The following is a 27,825-nucleotide window of genomic DNA, read 5'->3' as shown; positions in this document are numbered from 1 at the left end:
CGATGCTTAGGAACCTTTAAGTACACACGCTAAGCTTTGTGTACTTTCTCAAAACCACATGGTGGTCAGTGTGAACGTGAACACTTTACACACTTTCTTAAATCCACGTAAGTGGTAAGTGTGCATGCAAAACTGCACACTTTCTGAAATCCGGTACGGTAAGGGTTATGCGTTCCGCTTCGTTCCCTTTCTTGAGATGATTAGACCTTGGTTCCTTGGGCTTCATTCAGCCAGTGTGTATTTGTTTATACACCTCAAGCATCGCTTCCCTCAACATGAGGGGCTATTTGGGTGATTCTCGTGGTAGTTTAGCAGCGCTCCCTTTTTTCCAAGAAGGGTCGCCTATGAGCGCGTTACTCTGAGCTCAGAGTTCTCCTCTCATATGAGACTGAGTTCTCTGTTTTTTCCCCAGAGCGCTCCAGCATTATTTCCACAGATCGAGTTGATGACTCTCAAACATACTGTTTTGAGATACACTATTCCATCTATGAGCTACTCTATCGGAGTGACATGAGAGCCCCTCCTTAGAACAGTATTTGAAAATCCATGCTATGGTAAGTGTGCACGTGAAGTCTTTGCACACTTTCTGAAATCCACACTTCGACGAAGTGAATGAGGTGTTCTCCCGGTGCTTGTTTATAGTCGCGCCGGTAGTGACGTCAGAGGCTGTCAACGGCCAACAAGTTGGTGTTTTTTCAATGTATGCTTTAGACACGGGTCATGATGAGGTGTTCCCCATAGCGACCCCTAGAGGACGCAGTGTCTCGTTCCCTACTCAGGGAACCATGGTTACATTCGTAACCTGAGACGTTTATCACTAACAACCATCTTGTCACTCACTTACATCTCTCTGTCCAATTCTTTTCCAGTTTTCTGTCATTCTCCTTTCATGCTCTGCACTGGCACTGACTGGACCACTGCAATGCCCTTTTTGCCAGAAAGTATCTTCAAACTACCAAAGATGGCCCACGTCACACCTCACTTGGTCTCACTACACATTTCTACCTGTATTCAATTCAAGGCTTTGCCACTGGCCTTCAGAACTTCCACTTCCAGTATACTCCTACAAGCTTATGCTCGTTCATGCCATGAACTGGTGGTGCCTAGCTGTTCCTTCACAATGAGAAACAAAAAACTTTCCAAAACCTTCACAATTACCGTTCTTCTGCAGTGGAACAAACCCTCATCCACCCAATATGCTGAAACCAACATTCAGTTTAAAATCAGGTGAAGACTCATCTCTTCCACTTACCTTATCTACAGCCCAAAACCAAAAAAGCAAAAACAACTATTCTCAAGCTATATTTACAGTGGAAATGATGCGCATGTATCTGGGAACTGCAACTATTTTGCAGTTTTGTTTTATTTCTAATCCATTATATAACCATATATTATTCTGGCAGATTTGACTAGATGGACTAGTGACATTCTGGATCTAATGTGTCCTCCTTCCTGTTACTGACTCATACTGCACAGGAGCATGCACAGTTAAAGTGACGTGAAGCCAGGCACGGTGTCCCAAACTCGGAATTCAAGGCAAGTCTGCTTTATTGTCAATTCTTCCACATGTACAGCACATACAGAGAATTTAAACTGTGTTACTATCAGACCCTTGGTGCATACAGATAACACTAACAGTAGAGCATAAAAATAGAGATAGATACAGATTTGACCCATCCAAGTGCACACACACAGCCAGAGCAGTGGGCAGCCATTTGTTGCTGCACCTGGTGAGTTGGAGATTCAGTGTCTTGTTGAGGGGCATCTCAGTTGTGGGTAATGAGTGCCTGTACTGAGACTCAAACCAGCAACCTTCAGGTTACAAGTCCAGCTCTCTAATCATTAGGTCACAACTGCCCCACAAAACCACTGTTGGCAGCGGTGGGATTTGGCCCCAAAAAGACTAAATCCAGAGCCTTAGACATCTTGGCCAGTCGTACTGCAACACTCAGTGTTCATTCAACAAATACCACATGCAATTTAATAATTTGTTTCCCTTTTTCAAGATTTTCAAAGGTCACATCTGTATACTCACAGACAGGGGACAGTGTTGGGGTTGGAACCTCCACGCAGGTGCCACTGTCCAGTATTCTGCCGTTTGGACACATGCAGACTGGGCCGCTGGGGCTGAGCAGACACAACCACTCACACTTCTTCCTGTCACATGGGTTGGCCACTATGATATAAAACAGTAATGATTACATGAAGCATTTTTGTTGAATGATCAAACTAACTTTCTACTTCTATTCATCTATCAATAATGGGGCAAAACTACATTGATTATTACGTTTTGTGATTGAGTTCAAATAAAGTAATATGTAAGAATCTTTTGTTTCACAGATTTATTTTCCAGACTTACTCTCTGGTTGTTTGTAAGGGTGGTAAAGGACCAAATCTGTGGCATGGTTAATTCCTGTGGTCAGATGCTCCACTGAACTCTTGCCAAACTTGTTGACGCGGAAGACAAAGTTGTTGTGATAGGTCACACCGTATATGAAATCCTCAAAGATGTCGATACTGAAAGGCTGGTGCAAATCTAAGAGAGAGAAAAAAGACTTATCATTATTATTTTGCGTATATATACAAGTATAGCTCAAGATATTTTATAGTTCAAGTTTTTTCTAAATACTCATTTAGTGATGTAATAACTTATTCTTCTTAAAAAAAAATCTTATAAAATATTATAGTTAACTAAAACTAAAATCATGTCAATGTTTCATTACCTGAAATATAATAAACAATTTAAGTTTTTAAAAAAACTTACTTTATTTCAACTAGTTGCTAATGCAATGTTTCTCATTTCCATTTGTTTAATTTAACGTACATTTAAAATAATAATAAAAAACCACACTAAAATAACTAAAACTCAAAAGTTCATAGGCTCACTCCTGACATGAAGACTGTTTAAAAAAGGTGTGCAATTTAATATGCGAGTGACTCAACTGTTTTTAACGCTGGAGACAGCTATGACCGGATCTGTTCCGTTCAGTCTGACGCTCCCGATAACAGAGAGTTTGGCATCCGCCCAGTACAGACGCTCATTGAAGTAATCAACAGCTAGACCTGGCAAACAAACCCAACAGAAGTCATGTTACGGGTGTCACAGGTGCTTGAATCAGTGTATGTGGTGTTTGATTCACATGATGACTGACCTGTGGGCCACTGGATGTTCTCATGCACCAGTGTCTCTCTCATGGTGCCGTCCATAGCGGCCGTCTCGATCTTAGGGTGGTTTCCCCAGTCAGCCCAGTACATGGTGCTTCAAAAATCAAAAGTTAACATACAGTAGTTTTAAAACAAAGCCAACTACTTATTTCAGGAGTGTTAACCTTAACAGTGAAATTGACTTTGAATGTAAACGACCACAAACAAATGTAATGTTGTGCACAAACAGAGCTAAAGCTTATGCTAAAGAATGCTGATCTTTTCTGTTGATTTTCTGCTCACCCTCTCGGTGGGTCCACCACAATAGCGTAGGGCTCGTCAATCATGCCCGAGATGAGGGTCTTGCGATTGCGTCCGTTCATCTGTGCCACCTCGATGACATCACGACCTGAGTCCGTCCAGTAGATGTTGTTGGCCACCCAGTCCACAGCGATCCCACGAGGCATCTTCAGACCAGGTATCTACAACAAATCAAAGCTTACTTCAATTGTTCCTTGTTTTAAAGTCATTCTTAGTTTACTTCGCACACTGTTATTCAGTTCTATTTTGCATGTTTGTAGGATTTTTTTCTCATTTGAAATATCACTGGATTTTTTTATTAATATTTCTTTGTGAGTGGCAATAAAAGGTCATATTACTGTAAAAATGTCCTCTAAAATATAACTATTATTTCAATATTATCACCCAAAATCAAGAAAATGGGCAAAAATAACAAACATGGGTTTATTTAAATTACATGCACTGTAAATTAAATATTTATTGAAATTATTATTTTATATCATTACCACCATGACTCTCATCCCTAAATTTCTCAACAAATAAAGTCAAGACAGGGGTTTACACACTTTATGCATTTGTGACCCTGGAGCACAAAATCAGTCTTAAGTCTCTGGGGTATATTTGTAGCAAAAGCCAAAAATACATTGTACGGGTCAAAATTATACATTTTTCTTTTATGCCAAAAACCATTAGGATATTAAGTAAAGATCATGTTCCATGAAGATATTTAGTAAATTTCCTACCGTAAATATATCAAAAAAAAAATTAGATTCGTAATATGCATTGCTGAGAATTAATTTGGACAACTTGAAAGATGATTTTCTTAGTATTTCGATTTTTTTGCACCCTCAGATTCCAGATTCTCAAATAACTATTATTGTCCGATCCTAACAAACCATACATCAATGGAAAGATTATTTATTCAGCTTTCAGATGGTGTATAAATCTCAATAAAAAAAAAAAAATTAAAACAAAATTACACTTAAGACTGGGTTTGTGGTCCAGGGTCACATTTAATGCATGCATGAATAAATCTATAAAAGAGACAAATATTAATCAGTTTTTATTTTATAGCTAATCTATTTATTTATACATTCATTTTATTTCAGTTTTAGTTTGAACTGTTTTAGTACATTGTTAAACTAATTGCAAATGAGAAACATTGCCTGACAACCAGCTGAAATAAAGTTTGTTTTAATTTAATTTAAATTAATTTTTGTTTTATTATTTTATCATGTTTTTATAGTACTTAAAAAAATAGTTTATTTTCTGTGAATGTGTGAGACTTCAGATTCAAGTTAATAACAAGTAGAATAACAGTAAATTAAAAACTATTTGCATTACGAACTAGTGTGTGTTCACTATTACAATAACATTAAAATATATATATAACTGTTTTGCAATATCAAGCAGCAAAACAGATTGTTTTCATAAGGTAAAATAACGGAAAGCGGAGGAGACTGGAAGTCACATTCAAGTCATAAACGGCAGCACCTCTCTAAAGTTAAACATCATGGCAAGCATGGGCTGTTACATCACTGAGCAGCACTGACCTCTAGATCAGTAACTCTGGAATGGGTTTGTCTTCGGTTGCGGTTGGAGTTCGGCGAGGCGGGTCCAGCAGAAGGCTGCTCGAAGGATGAGATTCTGCCCGTGTGCCAGTTGGTCCAGAAGATCCGTTTGGATTTGATGTGCAGGTCCATGGCATCGATTCGTACATTGGCGTCTCCTTGGAAGGCCTGTTCATATATCCAGTTTTGCATTCCAGGATACAAACTGCGAATTTCATTATCATCTGCCACGTACAGAGCCTGTTTGTCACTGCCTAGAATGACAGATAGAAGACTGAAAGAAACTGTAATATTGACCATATTTAATCTGAACAAATTTAGAACTAAATCTGCATACATACACTCTTACTCTCATAAACTCATATATAAAATAGAGAAAATCTCAAATCTCAACAATAATATCTCAACAAGGAATATATTTAATGTTGGATATAAAGTACATACAACTTTGCCTGGATACATTCAGTATATTCTCATATATCAAGATACACTTTACATTATACTGCACAACTCTCTCTCTATAAACCTTATATAACTTTATATTATTGCAAATAATCTATATTATCGTGCAGTTTAGATCTGCTTAATGTGACTATAAGGCAGATATCAAGAGGATATCATGATACTGATAAAATAAGATATGAAGATAATTTCATAATAAAGATCAGGATTTTCTGTAAAACCTCCTTGAACCAGTATGCATTGTGAAAACCGGTACAGATAAAATCGACTTGGCTCGACTGTAGCATTAGTTTGAAACGTACTGTCAGCCTTGCAGGTGTCGTTCACTTTGACAAAGTTCTTGGAGCAGCTGCATTTGTGGGAGCCTTTAGTGTTGTTACAGATGTGAGAACAGATGCCGAACTGCTTGCACTCGTTCACATCTGTTGAGAGAGAACAATGACCACATGCACAGGCACGAAAACATCGTCTCTGCCGAATATGATGCATTCATTCTGGTTTGATTCTGCTGGTTTAGTTTGGTGTGGCAGGAGAAAGTTTGTACTTAATACAAGAAAAAAGTATTATTTTTGAATCCTAATTTTGTGTTTATGATTGTTTTTGGAGGATTAATTGAGCTGTGTTTGTATGTTGATGATAGTTACGCTGTGCTCTAGTTTTCATGTCATTATCTGTGTTTGTTTAAAAATATGTGACCTGTAGGAGATTGAAAGTAAATTCCTTGTGCTTTCTTTTCTTTTACTCGTCAGTTCTTACTAAAACAAAGGGTTTTAAAGCTTTATCAGCTATGGAAGATATATATATATATAAATATTAATGAGCTGTTATTGTGTGTGCTGTACCGGTACCTGCGCAGGTTTGCGGGTGTGTTTTCTGGAAGCCAGGTTTGCAGGAGCAGAACGAGTCGGTTCTGTTCACTACACAGTGACCTTCATCTCCACACATACTGCGGTTGTAACGGCATTCATTTAGACCTGAATCTGTTCAGAGACACAGAACAACACAAACATGTATTCAGTGTCACTCAATCTTTTAGTTTTGATAAAAAGAAACCTGACAAACAAACAACTCCCTCACCTTTCTTGTTGCAGTTGATCTCATCAGAACCGTAGTCCTCACAATCGTTGAAGAAATTGCAGCGCAGGTTAATGCTGATACACTTTCCAGTGCTGCAGGTAAACTCTCCCTTTCCACAGACTGCAGGCGCAGGAGTTTCTGTCAGGAAACAGAGACCAATTCACTTCAGCTGACATCTGCTAGCATAATCAGTGACTCATGACTGCCTTCTGGTACTGGTCTTAGTCACAGTATTTCTTGTGTGTTATGCTTAAAAAAAAAAAGAAGTTTTCACATGGTGCATCCAGATTTTTCCTTTGTAAATGTCAACTGGTAATACTGAATAATAATAATAATGTGGCCACATTCTGCTTTTATTGAAATGTACAATTTTTGCTTTCATTGTCATATTGCATTTTTTGCATTAAAATAAATCAATAAAAGAATGCACCCTTTACTTTCTGTTCAACACAGTTACGCTGTGTCATTTCCACCTGTGGTATTAATAATGATCTCTGCGTCATATCTGAAGGATGATATCATCAGGTATGCTTCTTTTACAGTCTTTTTAATTGAATCGTTTGCAGTTATGTTGTCAGCCTTTTCAATCTCAATAGTTCAACTCGTTTTTTATCTTTATATTTTTTTTTACATCAGATTTTTTTCTTGGCATAAAGTCACTGAAACATATTCACTATGACTTGTGTGGTGCAGGAACATTTTTGCACTGATCTTCAACTCTGTGACATTTAAGATTCAACCCCAAAAACATGCAACGTAATGGTTTGAAAGAGAAACTCCCTGGGTTATAGATATTTCTTCAGTTATAAAATCCAGCATATATAGGGTAGTGTTACCTATTTCAGTTATCTGAGTTATTATTCAATAATATTTACAGTATATGAGTTCCATACTGAACGTACTGTGACAGAGTTGAAAATATGTAATGCATTAGGGTTAGTGTTAGTAATGAAAAATAACTATTGGCTGTAACCACGCAGCAAACAAACAAACAAACATATGTATATACTAATATCTTCAGTAAGAAATGGCCCATGAAAATGATGTTGAACTTTTAGAAAATAACATGCAAAAAAAACACGACATTTTGGAATAAATCAGCCAAGAAAAGTAATCACTCACGGCAGTGGAGTTCATCACTGTTGTCTCCGCAGTTGTCAACGCCGTCACATTGTTTAGAGACTGGCAGACACACTCGGTCATTATGGCATCGGAACTGTCTGGTGGGAGGACACTGGGATCTCTCTGAAACACACACAATAAAAGCATCTGAATCTTCAGACCATTTCACCAGCAGAGTCAGACTGAACCCCAAACAGTTTGCTCCTAACACCATAAATAAACCTAAGCTCCTGATGTAAATCAAGAACCTAATCTAAGGCCTGTTTCACACCCACAAAGAATCGGTTTAATTTCGGAAACATATCTAAATATTTACAGTGCACGGTGGGCAGGATTCCATTAAATTATTTACAATGATGAAAAGTGAAAATGTAAAACAAAATCTGAGCAGAACACATCCAAAATAGGTGAAAACAAAGAAAGCGCTTACATGAAGCCAAATTCATACAGAATTCTGACACTGATGTGCATCAGATTCCAATCAGAACTTAGAATCAAAATCATCGTGATCAAACAATGCAAAATATATTTCATTTGTGAAGTGTTTAATTCACTGAATTATTCAAAAACAGGCATTTGGCAGATTTAATATACAAAACACCTTGTATTTAATTTCCCACATACACATTTTTTTTTAAATGTTGTATAAAATGACAAAGCCTGACTCAAGATTTGGGTCATATTGTCCACTCCTATCATACTAGCATGTGCCACGGTTCTGGGAAATATTTAGGAGAGAGTCTGAGGGGAAAATGAAGTGCTAATATAGCTGGAAAATTGAACTACTCACTGCACACGTCTGGATTCTCATCTGAATTGTCTCCGCAGTCGTCCTCCCCATCACACATCCAGCCCAGCGGCTTACACAGAGTGTTATTACACTGAAACTCATCCAGAGGGCAGAATCGACCCGCTACACACACACACACACACACACACAAACACACACACACAGAGGGTAACTCATCTGTATTCATTGCAGCACAGCTTCACAGCAATTATCGTTTATGTGTGTGTGTGTGTGTTTGTGTGTGTGTGTGTGTAAAACACTTGGCAGCACATCTTCAGAAAGACCTCCTTGAATACTAAAACCCTCTCCAGAGAGAGGGATCACTCGAATTAATACTGCAAGCACTGATTTATGGGAAATAGTGTTGTTTAAAGGAACAGTTCAACCATAAATAGAAATTCTGTCATTATTTACTACCCCACAACTTTGTAAATTCCAAAAACACAAAAGCTGCATAAACGTAGCCCATACAACTTATGCCCTACATTTCAAATTGAAATTTAACCCCTTCACCTTGTGTTAACTACACATATGTATGTATCTACATGTATATATGTTGTATAATTATGTAGATATGTAATATAGTGAACAAATCATATGGACTTCTTTTATGAAGCTTTTATGGAGATGTGGACATTATACTGTAAATCATCATTAGAAAAGAGCTTCAAGAAGATTTTTCGAAAATTGTCTAAAGCAAACAAAGTGAAAGGGATTATTCACCCAAACAAGGAAATTTGCTTCAAATTGAATCACCCTCAGGCCATCCAAGATGTAGATAAGTCAGTTTCTTCATCGGAACAGATCTGAAGAAATTTACCAATGGATGCTCTGCAGTGAATGGGTGCCGTCAGATTGAGAGTACAGACAGCTGATAAAAACATCACAATAATCCACAAGTAATCTACAACCAAAGCTGCATGCTTGTAAAAAAAAAAAAAAAAAAAAAAAAAATTCCAGATGTTTTAACTTTAAACCATTTCACCACTGCATTTAAACCTCTATCCATAAAATTGCTTTCTCCAGTAAAATATATTGTCTTGTCTGAACCAGGAGAGAAATATGCACAGATAAAGCACTGTTTACAAGCCAAAACAGCCCAAAACATTTCTAAACAAATTGGTTGGTGAATCTGATGTACAACCCGAATTCCGGAAAAGTTGGGACGTTTTTTAAATTTTAATAAAATGAAAACTAAAAGACTTTCAAATCACATGAGCCAATATTTTATTCACAATAGAACATAGATAACATAGCAAATTTTTAAACTGAGAAAGTTTACAATTTTATGCACAAAATGAGCTCATTTCAATTTTGATTTCTGCTACAGGTCTCAAAATAGTTGGGACGGGGCATGTTTACCATGGTGTAGCATCTCCTTTTCTTTTCAAAACAGTTTGAAGACGTCTGGGCATTGAGGCTATGAGTTGCTGGAGTTTTGCTGTTGGAATTTGGTCCCATTCTTGCCTTATATAGATTTCCAGCTGATGAAGAGTTCGTGGTCGTCTTTGACGTATTTTTCGTTTAATGATGCGCCAAATGTTCTCTATAGGTGAAAGATCTGGACTGCAGGCAGGCCAGGTTAGCACCCGGACTCTTCTACGACGAAGCCATGCTGTTGTTATAGCTGCAGTATGTGGTTTTGCATTGTCCTGCTGAAATAAACAAGGCCTTCCCTGAAATAGACGTTGTTTGGAGGGAAGCATATGTTGCTCTAAAACCTTTATATACCTTTCAGCATTCACAGAGCCTTCCAAAACATGCAAGCTGCCCATACCGTATGCACTTATGCACCCCCATACCATCAGAGATGCTGGCTTTTGAACTGAACGCTGATAACATGCTGGAAGGTCTCCCTCCTCTTTAGCCCGGAGGACACGGCGTCCGTGATTTCCAACAAGAATGTCAAATTTGGACTCGTCTGACCATAAAACACTATTCCACTTTGAAATAGTCCATTTTAAATGAGCCTTGGCCCACAGGACACGACGGCGCTTCTGGACCATGTTCACATATGGCTTCCTTTTTGCATGATAGAGCTTTAGTTGGCATCTGCTGATGGCACGGCGGATTGTGTTTACGGACAGTGGTTTCTGAAAGTATTCCTGGGCCCATTTAGTAATGTCATTGACACAATCATGCCGATGAGTGATGCAGTGTCGTCTGAGAGCCCGAAGACCACGGGCATCCAATAAAGGTCTCCGGCCTTGTCCCTTACGCACAGAGATTTCTCCAGTTTCTCTGAATCTTTTGATGATGTTATGCACTGTAGATGATGAGATTTGCAAAGCCTTTGCAATTTGACGTTGAGGAACATTGTTTTTAAAGTTTTCCATAATTTTTTTACGCAGTCTTTCACAGATTGGAGAGCCTCTGCCCATCTTTACTTCTGAGAGACTCTGCTTCTCTAAGACAAAGCTTTTATAGCTAATCATGTTACAGACCTGATATCAATTAACTTAATTAATCACTAGATGTTCTCCCAGCTGAATCTTTTCAAAACTGCTTGCTTTTTTAGCCATTTGTTGCCCCCGTGCCAACTTTTTTGAGACCTGTAGCAGGCATTAAATTTTAAATGAGCTAATTAAGTGGATAAAAGTCTAAAATTTCTCAGTTTAAACATTTGCTACGTTATCTATGTTCTATTGTGAATAAAATATTGGCTCATGTGATTTGAAATTCCTTTAGTTTTCATTTTATTAAAATTTAAAAAACATTCCAACTTTTCCGGAATTCGGGTTGTACATCAGGGGATGCCCTTTTCCCCTGGAGAAAGCAATATTATGAATTTTGGACATAAATGCCTTAATAATGGATTTGTTTCATATAAACACGCAGCTTTTGTGTTCTCCAGATGTTAACTGATGGACTGGAGTGCTGTGGATTACAGTTGTTTTTATCAGCTGTTTGGATTCCCATTCTGACGGCACCCATTCACTACAGAGCATCCATGGCAGAGCAAGGGATGTAATGCTACATTTTTCCAAATCTGATGAAGAAACAAACTCATCTACATCTTGGATGGTCTGAGAGTGAGGCTCATTTTAATTTTGGGGTGAACTAATGCTTCAATTATGACAGTTTCAGTTTTATGTGTCTTTAAGACGTTTTTGCATGTGTTTTTAACCTCCAGTGTCACAGTTCTCCTCGTCACTGCCATCCATGCAGTCAGCATCAGCGTCACACCTCCAGCGGAACGGGATACAGTGACCGTTCTTACACTGAAACTGGTCGTTATCACACTTCACGTCACAGCCATGCTGCAAAATACACACACAGCACATACTGCATTGAGCATTTGCCATTTATGAGGGTCATCACTGATGAAAACTCTGCTGAAGTGAGTGTTTTCCTGAAGCAGGTGTGAATAAGAATTGTGACTTACCTCATCAGATCCATCAGCGCAGTCGTGATCTCCATCACACTTCCATCTGCCAGCAATACAGCGACCGCTGGTGCAGGCAAACTCACTCTCAGAGCACTGCCTGGGCACTGACACACACACAAAACACACCCCATCCGCTTACATCTCAACCATATCCTCTCATATTTAGATTACAGCAGGGTGTATCTTACAAAACCTGTCAAAATCATGCCCAGGTCACATTTCACTACATTACTCATTCACTACAGTATTTGTACACAACCGTTCAAAAGTTTGGCGTTGGTAAGATTTTGAAAGTAGTCTCTTCTGCTCACTAAGGCTGCATTTATTTGATCAAAAATACAGTAAATGGAATAATATTAAGGAACATTTTGTATTTTAATCTGTATTAATATTGTGATATATTATTGCAATGTAAAATAATATTTCTATTTTATAATATAATGTAAAATATTTTAAAATATAATTTATTCCTGTGATCAAAGCTGTATTTTCAGCATCATTACTCCAGTCTTCAGTGTCACATGATCTTCAGAAATCATTCTAATAACATTTCATTGATATATATATACATATATTTAAACTTTGATAGAACATGCATAAATGTCTTCTCATTCTTTTGATTACTTGAATGAATAGTTTTGTAAATAAATGCATTAATTTCTTTAGAAAAGTAGGGCACATTATTTTAGAATTTCATTGCATAGTTTAGAATTTAGACTCATTATGTTAAAATGTATCAAGTGAATAAGAATTGCCACTGATAATAGCAAGAACTACAAACAAACTCAAAAGTTAAAGTCTTTTGAAATATAAATTAATACGAGATGTTTAGGAGGAAAATGTGCTTTGTTGTCATTAAAACTGATTGCCATGGTGCAAAAAAATAAAAAAATTAATTAAAAATACAAATCTTAATGGCCCTAAAACCAAGCAATATTGTCTAAAAACTAAATATAATGGTAAAATGTGGCATGGACATTTTTTTTTTTTTACATTCACCCAGAAGAGTTTCATTAGATCACGTCAGCTGGTGAAGGAGGGGTTTGAAGTTAAAATGATTGTTAAGGGTGTACAGATCAAACCAGGGACACAAGGACAGATGGAGGTTTGGGTGCTGCAGGCACAAATAAATAAATAAATAAAATATTTCACATTCAATTCATAACTGCTCACACACTACAGTAATAGACTTCACAGTTGCTAGCTGCTGAGCACTGGAAAATGCTCATTATTAATCAATGACCATCATGATTATATCTTAATAAGCCGTTTAGGTTCAAAGACTGCCAGTTTTTCATGCATAGTGAAATAAAAAGAAACATTTGAGCCTTCCAGTCTCATCAGCGAGCAGCCATTGAAGTGGATGTTCAGGACTGAAGAGGACATTTGAAAATGGAAACCTACCTCTAACCCACATCAGTGTGGCAGTGTGAAATGAAGAATAAACAAGATGTAGACACGTAAATGACCAGACGAAACAAAAACATGCACAAAGGGGAAAAAAAGTTCTCTTGTTCATTAAAGAGTGCTCATGAACAAATAAATGAGAATGACAATGATCAGGTTTCTCGGCTCATTTGATATCACCATCTGCCACCTGTCTGAGAGCCCAACAGAAGGGCCTTGCCTTTCAGAGCACTCTGTTCCTGCTGTCATTGCTGTGATGTAAGGTGCAGCGTGTCTCTGGATGTGTGTGTGTGTGTGTGTGTGATGTTCGTCCGGACCTGTGGAGTCTGGTGTTCAGATGCAGCAGTGGAAACCTACCACACTTGTCCTCGTCCGAGTTATCCCCGCAGTCGTTGTCATAGTCACACTGCCAGCGGCCGGGAACACAGCGATTGTTTCTACAGCGGAACTGATACGGCTCACACGTCCTCTCATCTGCATATACAGTCACAGTATTAATGCAGCAGAGTCTAAAATGACTCGGAATTATAGAAACGTTAACATTTTAAAAGTTAAGGGAAATTCTAATTCTCTCATCATTTTACTCACCCTCATGTCATTCCAAACCCATAACAATTTGGTTAATCTTCCATATCAAAATATCAAAAATATATTATTTAAAGAAACCCAAGAGGTTTCTGTCTCTCCACTGAAAGTCCAGCAAACCAAAACTTAGAAGATTCAAGAAGTTCATAAAGGCATGACACCATGAAAACATGAAAAACAAATGAAAAAAGCAAATCACATATGGTAAATGTGGAAGATTGTGTATGCGTCACGTGCTAGGACAAACCTCATTGGTTCTTGAGCATCACTCACGCATGTTTGAGCTCTATGTACAGTATTTACTCCTACCTTGACTCCTAACCCTAAGGTTGTGGGTTCGAGTCTCAGGCTGGCAATAACACGACTGAAGTGCCCTTGAGCAAGACACTGAACCCCAACTGCTCCCCGGGCGCCACAACATAAATGATGCCCACTGCTCCGGGTGTGTGTTAACAGTGTGTGTGTGTGTGCACTTCGGATGAGTTAAATGCAGAGCATGAATTCTGAGTAAGGGTCACCATACTTGGCTGTATGTCACATCACGTTATTTTTTTATTTCATGTTAGGTGTGTCGATCATTCATCATTTAGATGTAAATAAAAGCCTGATTTACATGTTCACCATATAAAGCTCACTCAAATCATATGAATTCGTTCAAGAAACCTTAATAACCTTTTTAGATCCTCTAAAGTTCTGCTTAAAAGTATCTTAATTTGTGTTTTGAAAATGAGCCAAAGTCTTCCAAGGTTTGGAATGACATGAGCAAATTCTATACAGTTTTATTTCTAGGTGGACTATCTCTTTACGTGTCAATTCAAATTGTATTTTTTTATTAACAAAACTACAAATAGTTTGCATCTCAGTTGCTAGTCTTAAATATGAGTGTATTGACACACCGCACTCCTCTTTGGGTTCATCCGAAGAGTCGCCACAGTCATCCTCTCCGTCACATTTCCAGCGAGCTGGGATACAGCGGCCCGAGTCTTTACAGCGGAACTCATCCACACCACACGTCATCTGAGCTACAGAGAGAGAGTGATATCAACACATGCTGACTGATCGAACAACTATATCAGCAGATACAGTATACTGTATTTAGCTATTCTGAGAACAAAACCATGCCTGCTTCTATCTGGCTTCTAACAGGCTTGGCAATGGATAATGTACAGTGAATTAGGATTAAAAGTTGTGTATAATGAGTTTTTGATTTAATTCAAGCAATTTCCTCTTACTGCAGTTGGCAGGTTCGTCGGATCCATCGACGCAGTCATTATCACGGTCACACACCCACACGCGCGGGATACAGCGTTTGGTTATAGTGCACTGGAACTGGTTAGGTGCACATGTCACCTCCGCTACACACAAATGAACAGGTTATACTTCACTCACATTCACTAAAATATATAGCCTTACCTGTGTAGGGTAAAGCCTTAACCAAAAATACATTTAATGTCATACTTGTGTGCAAATATATACTGCTATTCAAAAGATTTGGGTTTGTAAGATTTTAGTCTCTTATGCTCACAAAGGCTGCATTGATGTGATTAAAAAATACAGTAAAAACATTATAACTTTATTTAAAAGGCCTGTTTTCGGTTTTAAAATGGAATTTATTCCTGTGATGGCAAAGATGCCTGTGATTTGCTTCCTCCAGTCTTCAGTGTCACATAATCCTTCAGAAATCATGTTGCTTTGGTAATAGAGATGTCATGTTCCACCTGCATGCTGTTTCTAAAGACTTTTACTAAGGACTGACGTATATTTTGTTCCTGTTGGAGTTTGTGTTTTCCCTATTTAGGTCATCTTCCTTTGAGTTTCAAGAGTTGCTGTTTATGCTTTCATGGTTTCTGATCGTACACATTCGTTTCTTGTTTAGCCCCTCATTATTTCCTATTTAGCCTGCTGCAACTTCATGAAAATTAAAACTGGACTAAGATCGAAATAATGTCTCCTTGAAAAGCGTAACAGAAGTTTGGATCAAACAGAGTCGGGTTCGGGGGTTAGAAGGGGTGGCATTTGTGTTTCTAGATGGGGCCTCAGTTGAAATCAGGTTCTGGGATTTCTGGGTTTTTTGCCACATCCCCAGTCTCCTGGCTCCGGTGGATCTTCAATCTCTTCAGCTCATCATTGTACTCAGTCACACCCACTCTACCATGGCCCTCCGATTCCCCTGGCTCTGTCTCTCTTGTCCAAGTGTCCTGGCCTTTCTTCCCTCCCTCTGGGATCTTCCATTTCCTTCCAACATGGACTTCCTTTTTTTATGGTGCTAGCTCTAATATTCCACCTGTATTCTGTGTTTCTAAGGACTTTTACTTTGAAATACGTTTAATTCCTTTTAGTCTTTGTTTTTGTGTTGAGTTTTTCCGTGCTTAGTTCCTGGTCCATTAAGTTTCCAACTTGACTGATTATAGTTTCTGATTGTTTTTTTAGATCCTCATTTACATTGTATATATTGTAGACCTTTGTTTCCTTTTGTCATCATTTGTCTGATATTGTCTTAGCGTTTTGCATTAGCCATTTTCTTCACGTTATTATTACGAATTTGTCTCTTGTATTATCTTCATGTGTTTAACAAAACATTTAACCCTTGTGCGGTCTTCGGTCACTTTTGATCGAAGAATTTACATTTTGGATATTTAAAAATCGGAATGGTAATGCATCCTTGCTGAAGAAAATAATTAATTTCATAAAAAATAATAATATAAAATCTTACTGACTGTATGTGCGTGGTTATACTGATCACATTAAAATCAAAATCACAACATGGCTTTGTGAGATTATTAAAACACAGAAAGCTTTTTAGGTCTTATTTTTTACGTCGTATTGTCTTATAATGAAACTCACGGCAGTCTTTTTCATCCTCTCCTTCTCCGCAGTTGTCTTGGCCGTTACAGCGGAATATTCCAGGAATACAGCGACTGGGGTTGGTGCATTTAAACTGACTGGGCAAACACACATGAATATCTGCAAAACACACATACAAACACATCAGTGGACTAAAATTGATAAAGTTATTGCTCTACATAAGCCAGCTGAGGTACAGTCTTACCACAGATGACAGTGTTCTTAGGCACAGAGTAAAGCTTTTATAAAAGAGCAGAAATAGCAAAATGACCATAAAAGACACTAGTATTCTATGAATACTGTACTTGTACTTACCATTAACAATAATCTGAATGATCATAAAGTTCACAAGCACAGTGCTAATACCATTTCTGCATATTCTGTATGTCATTCTGGACATTTTACAATTACTTGTATTAAAGTGTCATGCAATAAGAAGCAATTAAAAGAACTGGTAGACAAAGAACAAACTACTGGAGCACAAGTACAAAAACCATACAATGTTACTCCAATAAAATAATAAGTACTCATTTTTAATTTTACTTGAGTAAATTCTTGATTTTTAATGTAAGGTGAGTTATTAAAAGTAAAATGTACCGATTGATAAAATGGTTTGAAGGGAGATCAGAATCAGAATGAGCTTTATTCGCCAAATGTGTAGAAAAGCAATTTTTTTTTTTTTTTTTTTTGTAGGAGCCACATTTTTTAGAAGAATATGTGACATTGAGAACAGAAAGAACATTTAAATAAAACTAAGGAAAACATACAAATAAATGAATAATAATAATAATGTGAACAAAACAAGATTTATGTACAGTACATATTTATGCATTATTTACTGTATATACAGCTGTGTAAATAAAAATATACATATTTATTTACATAATACGTGATAGAGGAAATAATTAGTTACTAAGAAATGAATTACAGTTTGGCAGGGGAGGCGTGGTTCAGCGAGGTCTGTGACGGGAGAGAGAGTGAAGAGACGAGCGGTCGTAAGTGGGTGAAGTGAAAAACGAGTAACACCTGGTTCTCATTGCAGTGATTGGTGTGGGGAAGCGGTATTTAAGCCAGCCGTGAACCAGTGAGGGCAGAGAGAGCTGAGGACTCATGGGGACTCAAGCAAGCGACTGAGAAACAAGACTGTGAATTGTCCAGCAGTGGTTTGAATTAAATGTATGCGCATTATTTTTGTTGACTAATAAATTCCCATGAGCCTCAGAAACGCCGACCCTGGTCTCCTTCCTTCTTCTACAAAAGAACTTTATCACACTGGTGCCGAATCCCGGGAAGGAAGGAGAACGACACCGCCATGCAAACCCTTATCAGGACCATCGGGAACGCCGTTTGCGGAGATCATTACATCGCTCACGGGCCTGCATCAGAAAGACCATAAAGCCCTGCTGGACTTACGGGCTGACCACGAACATCGGTTTCAGGCAATGATGCAGGTCCAGCAGGAGGACCGCGAGCTGTTCCAGAGCTTGCTGGACCGAGAGGTTCGGATAAGGTCGGCTTCCCCCAGTTTCAGCCCCACCGCTCACATGCCTCTTACGAAGATGGGGCCAACAGATGATCCAGAAGCATTTCTCGACCTATTTGAGAGGCCCAGAAGGCTGCTCAACAACTGCCCGTCCAGAACCTCCTGGTATATGATGACTTAAAAAGAGCAGTGCTCCAAAGGGTCGGCCTCAGCCCCGAGCAACACCATCAGCGCGTCCGGTCGTTGGAATTGACTGAAGCGGGCTGGCCCTTTGTCTTAGCCCAGCAGCTCCGGGACTTGTGCCACAAATGGCTGTTGGCCGGAGGAAGCGACGCCGAGACCATCATCAACAAAGTGGTACTGGAGCAGTTCATCTCGCGACTCCCAAAGAGAACCGCCCAGTGGGTCCAGTACCACCGGCCGGCGTCACTGGATCTGACCATCTAACTGGTGGAGGATCAGTTGGTGGCGTGTTCCGGGGTCGCCGAACCCCTTCCATCTATCTCTCTCTCTCTCTCTTCCCCCCCTCTCTCTTCCCCTTACTCAAAACCTGTCCCTTATCCCAGGACCCGATTCGTGGGGCCACCGAGGGCCGCCTCCCGCTGGAGGATTGGGACAGAGCCGGCTGCCGTGTCGTGAGGCCCTGCCAGGGGAATGGCGTCGCTGCACCAAGAGGGACTCGACGAGCCACCTGCCGCTTCCCCACGTCAATTACCTGACCCACTTCTGGCCACTAGGGTGGTGGGGAAGCCTGGGCTGGCCTGCTGGCGTTGCGGGGATCCGGGACATTTCGTGGATTGGTGCCCGGTCATGGAGGTGGGGACGTTGGTCCAGATCCCGGACGACCCGCAGGCTGCCCCCGATCAAGCCGGGTTGTACCAAATACTCGTGAGAATAAAGGGGGGTACCTATCAGGCTTTGATGGATTCAGGTTGTAACCAGACCTCCATCCATCAAAGCCTGATACAATCCGGGGCATTGGATACAGGCCGCATGGTTAAGGTGAGGTCTGTGCACGGGGATATAGTGGAATACCCCGTAATATTTAGTCCCCATCCAATTTAGGGGACAAAAGCATTGTGTGGAGGTGGCCATTAGTCCGCGCCTCCGGCATCCACTAATCTTGGGAACCAATTGGCCAGCTTTCGAACAATTATAGGGGTGTTTAACAGCGGATGCCTCTGGGAAGAAGAGATGGCAGGAGGGCGGGGCGAGCGCTCAGGTGGGAGAATCTGTGCCAGGACCCAGTGGGGAGTTTGCACGGGAATTACCTGCAGTAATACTCATTCAAACCGTTGGCTAAAAGTTGATTCACAACAAAGCTGGGGGACAGGGTCTTGTAGTTGGTGATGGCTTTCAGGCCCTTCCACAATGATGCAGGGTCATTGCTTTAAAACTATTTTTATTTTCAGCTTTTCAGTGAAGCTTCTCTTAGCTGCTCTTATCTCAACTCTTATCTACAACCCGAATTCCGGAAAAGTTGGGACGTTTTTTTAATTTTAATAAAATGAAAACTAAAAGACTTTCAAATCACATGACCCAATATTTTATTCACAATAGAACATAGATAACATAGCAAATGTTTAAACTGAGAAAGTTTACAATTTTATGCACAAAATGAGCTCATTTCAATTTTGATTTCTGCTACAGGTCTCAAAATAGTTGGGACGGGGCATGTTTACCATGGGGTAGCATCTCCTTTTCTTTTCAAAACAGTTTGAAGACGTCTGGGCATTGAGGCTATGAGTTGCTGGAGTTTTGCTGTTGGAATTTGGTCCCATTCTTGCCTTATATAGATTTCCAGCTGCTGAAGAGTTCGTGGTCGTCTTTGACGTATTTTTCGTTTAATGATGCGCCAAATGTTCTCTATAGGTGAAAGATCTGGACTGCAGGCAGGCCAGGTTAGCACCCGGACTCTTCTACGACGAAGCCATGCTGTTGTTATAGCTGCAGTATGTGGTTTTGCATTGTCCTGCTGAAATAAACAAGGCCTTCCCTGAAATAGACGTTGTTTGGAGGGAAGCATATGTTGCTCTAAAACCTTTATATACCTTTCAGCATTCACAGAGCCTTCCAAAACATGCAAGCTGCCCATACCGTATGCACTTATGCACCCCCATACCATCAGAGATGCTGGCTTTTGAACTGAACGCTGATAACATGCTGGAAGGTCTCCCTCCTCTTTAGCCCGGAGGACACGGCGTCCGTGATTTCCAACAAGAATGTCAAATTTGGACTTGTCTGACCATAAAACACTATTCCACTTTGAAATAGTCCATTTTAAATGAGCCTTGGCCCACAGGACACGACGGCGCTTCTGGACAATGTTCACATATGGCTTCCTTTTTGCATGATAGAGCTTTAGTTGGCATCTGCTGATGGCACGACGGATTGTGTTTACCGACAGTGGTTTCTGAAAGTATTCCTGGGCCCATTTAGTAATGTCATTGACACAATCATGCCGATGAGTGATGCAGTGTCGTCTGAGACAGTGTTCGAATTGAGTCAAAGCTCTTGGGGGGTCCCCCAACCCCCCCCCCCCCCCCCCCCCCAAAAAAAAAAAACAACTAATAATATACATATTTGTATTTATTTATTTCATATAATAATATAATTTACTTTACTTTACTTGTGAATTTAATTTACTTTGTGTGTTTCATAACATGTTTTTGCAGCTGAGCATTTACTATGTAAAATTAAATAAAAATCTATGAAATAACAAGATGGCTCTTCTCTTCTTTCCCTTGTCCATATCTGAGAAAATAATGTAAGATGTAAGTTGTAATATTATATTTGTTGTCGTTACTGTGAATATATTTAAGAAAGCACTCCATGTTATTCATGCTACTTATTAAGGTTATTAATGGTGATATACTTTGAACAGTGCACATGTAGGCATTTTATTTCATTAAAAAAACTAATTTATCTTGAATGTAGTTACATAACCCTTTCATATTTTCAAGCAGAAGTTGTCATAGTTGGGTAAACTTCTATAGTGGTGAATGAGAGTATATGTTTAAATATATGTTTTGTCACAATAGTGTTTCTACAAGAGGGAAAAATATAAATAATTTGATACGATTACGATGCTGATGACCATTAATCAATTTTGATCTCTTGATTCACTATCAATTCACATGAATAGGCCTACTGTACTTACTTTTCTTGGGTTAAACTCAGTATTTTCTTGCATTAATTAATATTCACTTGTGTGTGCTTATACGAGTATCTTTTTAAAATGTATAATCTAGTGTTTGATCATGTCTAAATATTTATTTAAATGCAAAACCTAAAAATAAGTAAGCAGTTATGACCTGCAATACTCTTTTGAGCAACTAGAGTATGTATATTTATTAGAGTGGGTAAACAATGGCATTGCAAATGGAAATTATTATTTTTCTGGCCACAAAATGACTTTAATTTGCCTCTTTGCATTGAATTTAAAATCCTTTTCTCCACTTAACCTTAAATACTACACTAATTGTATTAGGCTATACATAATAATGGAAAATAGGATACAATTCATAACAAAAACGGTTGATCTGCATGTTTGTCTTCGGCGTAATAATCAATGCATGTGTGTCTCACGCACAATTCGTGAGAGTTAGCAACCCTGCTTTATCATCGTTGACACAAAAAAAGCCTTCACCTGATGAACATTTTCATCAGTAATAATGTCCTTAATTAAATTAACACTGTTTTTGAGCAGTTAAGGTTACTAGATTTAAAATGATTTGTTTAATTCAGAATGGGTGCAATGCTAGCTCCAAACAAGATTCTATTTTTCTCAGAATTACGTTAGATGGCTAATTACAACTAACAAGCCGATAGTGAGCTAGCATCATAAGATAAAAAAAAAACAACTATTGACAGACCAAGATTATAAGTGACTCTCTGATTCTAAGATAAACACTTATTCAGTAGCAATAAATTAGGTGTACCAAACAATCATAAAACAAAGAAATATTATCTTACCGTTATCGTGAGGTAAAATAATGACGAAGGATCACTCTGTCAGCCAATCACACAGCGACGTCGCGCCCGCAGTCTGTAAATTCCTTCAGAAAACAGCGTGTGGCGCACTTGAGCGTATTTTCAGATGCACATCTAATTTGAAGTAGCTTTTTATGGGAGCGGCACTTTTTACAGTCTATGGAGCGGCAGCGCAATACTTTGGTAAAAAATAGATAGATAGGGCTATGTCAAATATTGTTTCTATTTTAGTTTTAATGAAAAACCAGGGGACCCCCCAAGGTCATTTTTTTGGGCCTTATGAGGGGTCCCTTGATGCTTATGGGGGGTCCCGGACCCCCCCAGCCCCCCCTCAATTCGAACACTGGTCTGAGAGCCCGAAGACCACGGGCATCCAATAAAGGTCTCCGGCCTTGTCCCTTACGCACAGAGATTTCTCCAGTTTCTCTGAATCTTTTGATGATGTTATGCACTGTAGATGATGAGATTTGCTTTCCAACGTTGAGGAACATTGTTTTTAAAGTTTTCCACAATTTTTTTACGCAGTCTTTCACAGATTGGAGAGCCTCTGCCCATCTTTACTTCTGAGAGACTCTGCTTCTCTAAGACAAAGCTTTTATAGCTAATCATGTTACAGACCTGATATCAATTAACTTAATTAATCACTAGATGTTCTCCCAGCTGAATCTTTTCAAAACTGCTTGCTTTTTTAGCCATTTGTTGCCCCCGTGCCAACTTTTTTGAGACCTGTAGCAGGCATTAAATTTTAAATGAGCTAATTAAGTGGATAAAAGTCTAAAATTTCTCAGTTTAAACATTTGCTACGTTATCTATGTTCTATTGTGAATAAAATATTGGCTCATGTGATTTGAAATTCCTTTAGTTTTCATTTTATTAAAATTTAAAAAACATCCCAACTTTTCCGGAATTCGGGTTGTAGCTAACTCTGCTCTGTGTGTGTGATCTGATCAGCCAGCTAGTGCCACGCTCACATTAGGAGGACTGAATGCACTCATCAGAATAAACAAGGAAAACTCCTGCAGCGAATAAGAAGGCTTACAGTTAATAAAGAGAGCTTCCAAATTTCTTCTTTGACGACTCAGTGGCGCAATTCACTCTGAATAGCAGGAAGATGAAGCCCAGTTTCTGTGATGGCTCTGTTCAACCAGGTTTCCGTGAAGCAAAGCACAGCAGAGTTAAAACAGGTCCATGTTTGTGCGGTTGAGGAGTAGTAGTTGGTCTGTTCTTTGGTAGGGAGTGGAAGATTTGCCAGATTAATGTTTGACAGCAGAGTCCTATAACTGTGCTGTTGCAACTTCATGAGCGCACCAGCGTGCTAGATGTCTAGATGTGTAGATGTGTGACAATAGTAGAAACAATATAAAACCTTTACATGGAGCAGAATTAGTTAATATTTTAATAGTATGTTTTGCAAATACACTAGTTTTATATCTCATTAGATCATCATACTGTATGAACTGCTCTAGCAGAGGAGATGGTGTGTTGGCATGATTTGCATTAATTTAACATTATCTATAGTTAGAAGAGCTGCAGTTGGATCAGAGCTGATTCAGCGGCTTCAATGAAAAGAGGCAGCATGTTCACGAATCAACAATGCTATCATGCCTCGGTTTCTCAGTTCAAAATAACAGGGAACAAATAATTTTCTTTTTATGAAATTCATGAAAGCAAAAAAGTGATGTAAAAGTTTTCCAAAATAAAGAAATATTCTGAGAAAAATACACCTACTTGAAAAAATGTACTTTAGTACAGTAAAGCAAAAGTCAACATCCATTTAGAAATTTGTGCAAAGTAAAACAGCGGTAGCGTGTGGTTAAACATACCGCAGCTGGCCTCATCAGAGTTATCCTGGCAGTCATTGTCTCCATCACAGATGTACGCTGGGTTTGTACAGATCCCAGTACCACACTGGAACTGACCCGGTCTGCATTTAAACTCAGCTGTTGAAAGAAAAATGTACAAATGTGCTTTTATTACACATCTGTTAATTACACCACAGGGGGTAAATGTATATCCTACAATCCACATCACTCACGGCAGTCAGCAGGCTCATCGGATCGGTCGCCACAATCATCCTCAGTGTCACACTTCCACCAGAATGGGATACACTTGTCATTCTTGCAGACAAACTGATGAGAGATGTTAGAGGAACATATTTCAAGTGAGAAATGGTACATGTCATTCTGTTTTAGACTGGGTTAAAGTCAAAGCTCATGATCTGGGTCAAGTATCATGCGCTCACCTGGCTGGCGGTGCAGTTGGACATGCACTGTTTCCCATCAGCGGCCAGATAAAAGTTAGTGGGACAGGCACATTTATTACCTCCACCCGGAGAGAGCAAACACAAGTTACTGCAGCCGCCATTGTCTGTCTGACATGGGTGATTTGTGACTACAATGGGAGACAAGAGTGCACAACATTACAGCTATAGCTCCTATGATTTCAAGCAAGATGACATCAAGGCATAAAACAAGATAATCTAAGATGATCCAATAAATGAGTTGGGATAGATGAATACGTCGTGTGTGTAAAAGAGTGTCCTGACCCTCTGGCTGTCTGTAGGGGTGGTAGATGTGGACGTCCATGGGTCTGTGTAAGGTGCTAATCAGCATGGTCTTGTTGGTGCCCAGTGTTTTATGAGCTCTGTTGATAGATTTGGTCTCCCAGTCTGTCCAGTAGATGTACTCCTCAAAAAGAGTCATGGCGAATATATGCGGGATGTCCTGAGTCAAAACTGCAGCACAGACACAGGGATTACGAACTACACAAACACAAGCAAATATAAAATACTCTCTTCAATTCACTGAAGCACTTAGTAGGTATCTAATAATTCATATTTTAATTCATATTTGTCAAGATTCACACGGGGAGAATGGGAACGAAGGAGCGAGGAGACGAGGAGTAAAGTAATTTCCAACATATTTAATGAACTCAAAACAGGGAACACAGTACATCACAGAGAACACAGAATGAAATTTAACAGCGGATGGGAAATGAGGGACAGAACACACTTTAAATACACAGAAACTAAAGGGTCACACCTGGGAACAAATTAACTAAACGGGGACAGGAACAGGAGAAAACTAATATGGGCATAATAATCAAACTGGAGCACGTGGGGGAGGAAAACACAACATGAGACATGGAACATGTTATGTCGTTTTCTAATTATCATTTAATATATTATTTATGAAATACACTACTGTTCAAAAGTTTGGGGTCATAAAGAATGAATACTTATTTAGCAAAAAACAAACAAAAAACAAACACTTTTTAAAATAAAAAAATAAATAATTTGAAATAAATCAAGTCACAAGTTATGAAATGACAACAGTCAAGAATGTCTTTCAGGCTGTTCTAAAATGTTCAGTGTGTAAAATATAGTGTAAAACACCCAATGAGTGGAAACAACAAAACGAGTTAGTCTTAGGGAAAAAACATGAAAAAAATAAAATAAAAAATATTTCCAAAAAGAAATTACAAAAATAAAGCACTTAAAACCTTTTTTGCTTTAAGACTTTTATTTTGGCTGCTACTATACATCGCTGTCTGGATCTCATGCAGGGCTAAGTGTTAAGAATATTTTCCAAAATATAAGCAATAGCAAATAAATAAATAAATAAAATACAAATAAAGCAGTGCTTTTCATGTTTTTCAGATATGTCTAAAAGATGTTTTCAGGTACAGAAACAATAAAGTAATAAAATGTAAAATAGTCTTCATAGTCTTCACTGTATAAATTAAATATATCTAGATTAATCTTTATTTAAGTAACAAAAGTTATTCAGTCAAAAGTAAGGAGATAATGTCTTCTTTAACAGCATTATATTTATTATTAGTCTATTTTCACTTTAAGACAGAATGCACAGGACCAAATTTCTGATACACGTGTTTTCTTTCACAATTGTTACGTTAAGATATAACCGACTGTTTAGTGGATATTCACCAAGACACACATTTTGCTGTGATTTTGTCTGTATTTTTTCGTCCAAGCACAAAAATAAGCTAAAGAGAGAACTCAATTCAGTATCTGTGCGCTGACTGAGATGCGGCTGTCTGTGTGCGTGCTTCAGATGTGTGCAGACTGAGAAGCATTACGCTGATGGGTGAGTTTGAACAAAAATACACGGGTTGGGAGTAATGGTTAGGCGTACACTGCATGAAAAGTTGGACAGTGCCAAAATAAAGGTGCCTATTTATACTTCAGGTATCAATTTTTTACATGCGGCATAGATACATTGTATCATTAGACATTTGATCGATGTATCTATCCATATCAATGAATCTTTACACCCCTAGTAAGCATCAGCGACTTCTTATAAATTATTTGTATATATTTGTATTTTTATGATTGTGTAACAGTTAGTAATCAGTATCCAATATGTTTGGCCTGGTTGACCAGTCATGAAGAGCTTGCTTGCTTATTTTTTAACTATTCACACTGAACTATTCATATTCATTTTGCTAAAGTGTAAGTTACTTCATACTATCCTCTTAACTAGAGTTTATAGTCAGCTATGATTACCTGCGGCCCCTTCACAGAATAGCTTATATTTGAGATTTTGTCTTCACCTGTATGTCTGTTGGTTCCGTCTAAGCTGGCAAATTCAATGTAGTCCTCTCGGGCATCTGCCCAGTAGATGCGATCATTGATGAAGTCCAGAGTGAGACCGTTGGGCCAGGTTATCTTGTCCTGTATGATCACACTTCTGTTGGTGCCATCCATCCCAATGCGGCCAATGTGCGGATTATCACCCCAGTCAGACCAGTACAGGTACCTGACAAAGAAAACCCTTACACTTCATGATCCTTATTAACAGAAACAGAAAGATGGGAACACAATAATGGAAAAAGAAATCAATGAAGGTATTTTCAATCTTTACCCATTGCGGACGTCCACAGCTATGGCTCTGGGTTCCCTCAGTCCTGTGTTGACCAGGACTGTCCTATATGCGCCGTTCAGCTTTGACACCTCAATAGTGTCCCGCCCCTTATCACACCAATACAGATTATCCCCAACCCAATCAACAGCCAGACCATCAGGGTTGCTGAGAGATGTGCGATGGAGAACCTGCAGCAGAGTCAAACCAAGGTCCAGTTTCAGAAAAGTAAAAAAAATGAGAATTAAAATCCAAACAGCTGATAAACACATCACAATAATTTACAACTAATAAAATTAACGCAATAAAAAGCTGCTTGTATACTATAATCCATATTATACCATGGAGCTGTTAATGCTTGAATCTGATTGGCTGACAAATGTTCTAAGGTGTGCAATTATTTTAAATGAAATGCATGGCGAATGTAGTTCCAGGCAAATCTTAACCATATTACGTGTACATATAACTTTGCCAAATAATTTCAGTTATTTCAAAGGTCCTTACAGCCTAAAACAGCAAAAGAACCAAAACCCACAATGACACTGACCAAGCAAACAGATATAGTAAACAATGGAACATGTTGTTTGTTAGTGGTGCTCTGATGATTTTTTTTGGTAAAACAGTTTAGCAACTTAAAGAAACATGACATCTCTCACTAGTGAGGTAATAACGGCACTGTTCATGAAGCAGTTTCACTATTAGTAGTGACAATGCTGCTGAACACTTCCGAGAGACACACAGGCTCAGGTAATTCACACACACTTAATCTCTCTCTCTCT

The 27,825-nt window shown here is 38.7% G+C and overlaps 1 protein-coding gene across 6 annotated transcripts in view; it reads right to left on the bottom strand.

Moving 5' to 3' along the window:
• Positions 1-27,825, bottom strand: part of LOC132119172 (low-density lipoprotein receptor-related protein 1-like) — a 182,483-nt gene that overhangs the window by 15,213 nt on the left and 139,445 nt on the right. For all 6 annotated transcript variants that reach the window (XM_059528940.1, XM_059528944.1, XM_059528941.1 and 3 more), the window contains exons 59-81: positions 27,050-27,237; positions 26,739-26,944; positions 24,712-24,900; positions 24,409-24,557; positions 24,202-24,295; positions 23,990-24,106; positions 16,691-16,810; positions 15,079-15,201; positions 14,743-14,868; positions 13,619-13,735; positions 11,852-11,958; positions 11,594-11,726; positions 8,467-8,589; positions 7,677-7,799; positions 6,555-6,692; positions 6,326-6,457; positions 5,780-5,899; positions 4,998-5,269; positions 3,448-3,626; positions 3,153-3,259; positions 2,944-3,063; positions 2,360-2,536; positions 2,036-2,176 (exon numbers count right to left, since the gene is read on the bottom strand). In XM_059528940.1, coding sequence (XP_059384923.1) covers positions 2,036-2,176; positions 2,360-2,536; positions 2,944-3,063; positions 3,153-3,259; positions 3,448-3,626; positions 4,998-5,269; positions 5,780-5,899; positions 6,326-6,457; positions 6,555-6,692; positions 7,677-7,799; positions 8,467-8,589; positions 11,594-11,726; positions 11,852-11,958; positions 13,619-13,735; positions 14,743-14,868; positions 15,079-15,201; positions 16,691-16,810; positions 23,990-24,106; positions 24,202-24,295; positions 24,409-24,557; positions 24,712-24,900; positions 26,739-26,944; positions 27,050-27,237 — 3,301 coding nt within the window. The remainder of the gene's footprint in view (positions 1-2,035; positions 2,177-2,359; positions 2,537-2,943; positions 3,064-3,152; positions 3,260-3,447; positions 3,627-4,997; positions 5,270-5,779; positions 5,900-6,325; positions 6,458-6,554; positions 6,693-7,676; positions 7,800-8,466; positions 8,590-11,593; positions 11,727-11,851; positions 11,959-13,618; positions 13,736-14,742; positions 14,869-15,078; positions 15,202-16,690; positions 16,811-23,989; positions 24,107-24,201; positions 24,296-24,408; positions 24,558-24,711; positions 24,901-26,738; positions 26,945-27,049; positions 27,238-27,825) is intronic.

This window comes from Carassius carassius, chromosome 38 (assembly GCF_963082965.1).
Source record: "Carassius carassius chromosome 38, fCarCar2.1, whole genome shotgun sequence".
Lineage (NCBI taxonomy): Eukaryota > Metazoa > Chordata > Actinopteri > Cypriniformes > Cyprinidae > Carassius > Carassius carassius.
The sequence above is the reverse complement of the archived record's forward strand: the minus strand, read 5'-3'. Positions and strand labels throughout refer to the sequence as shown.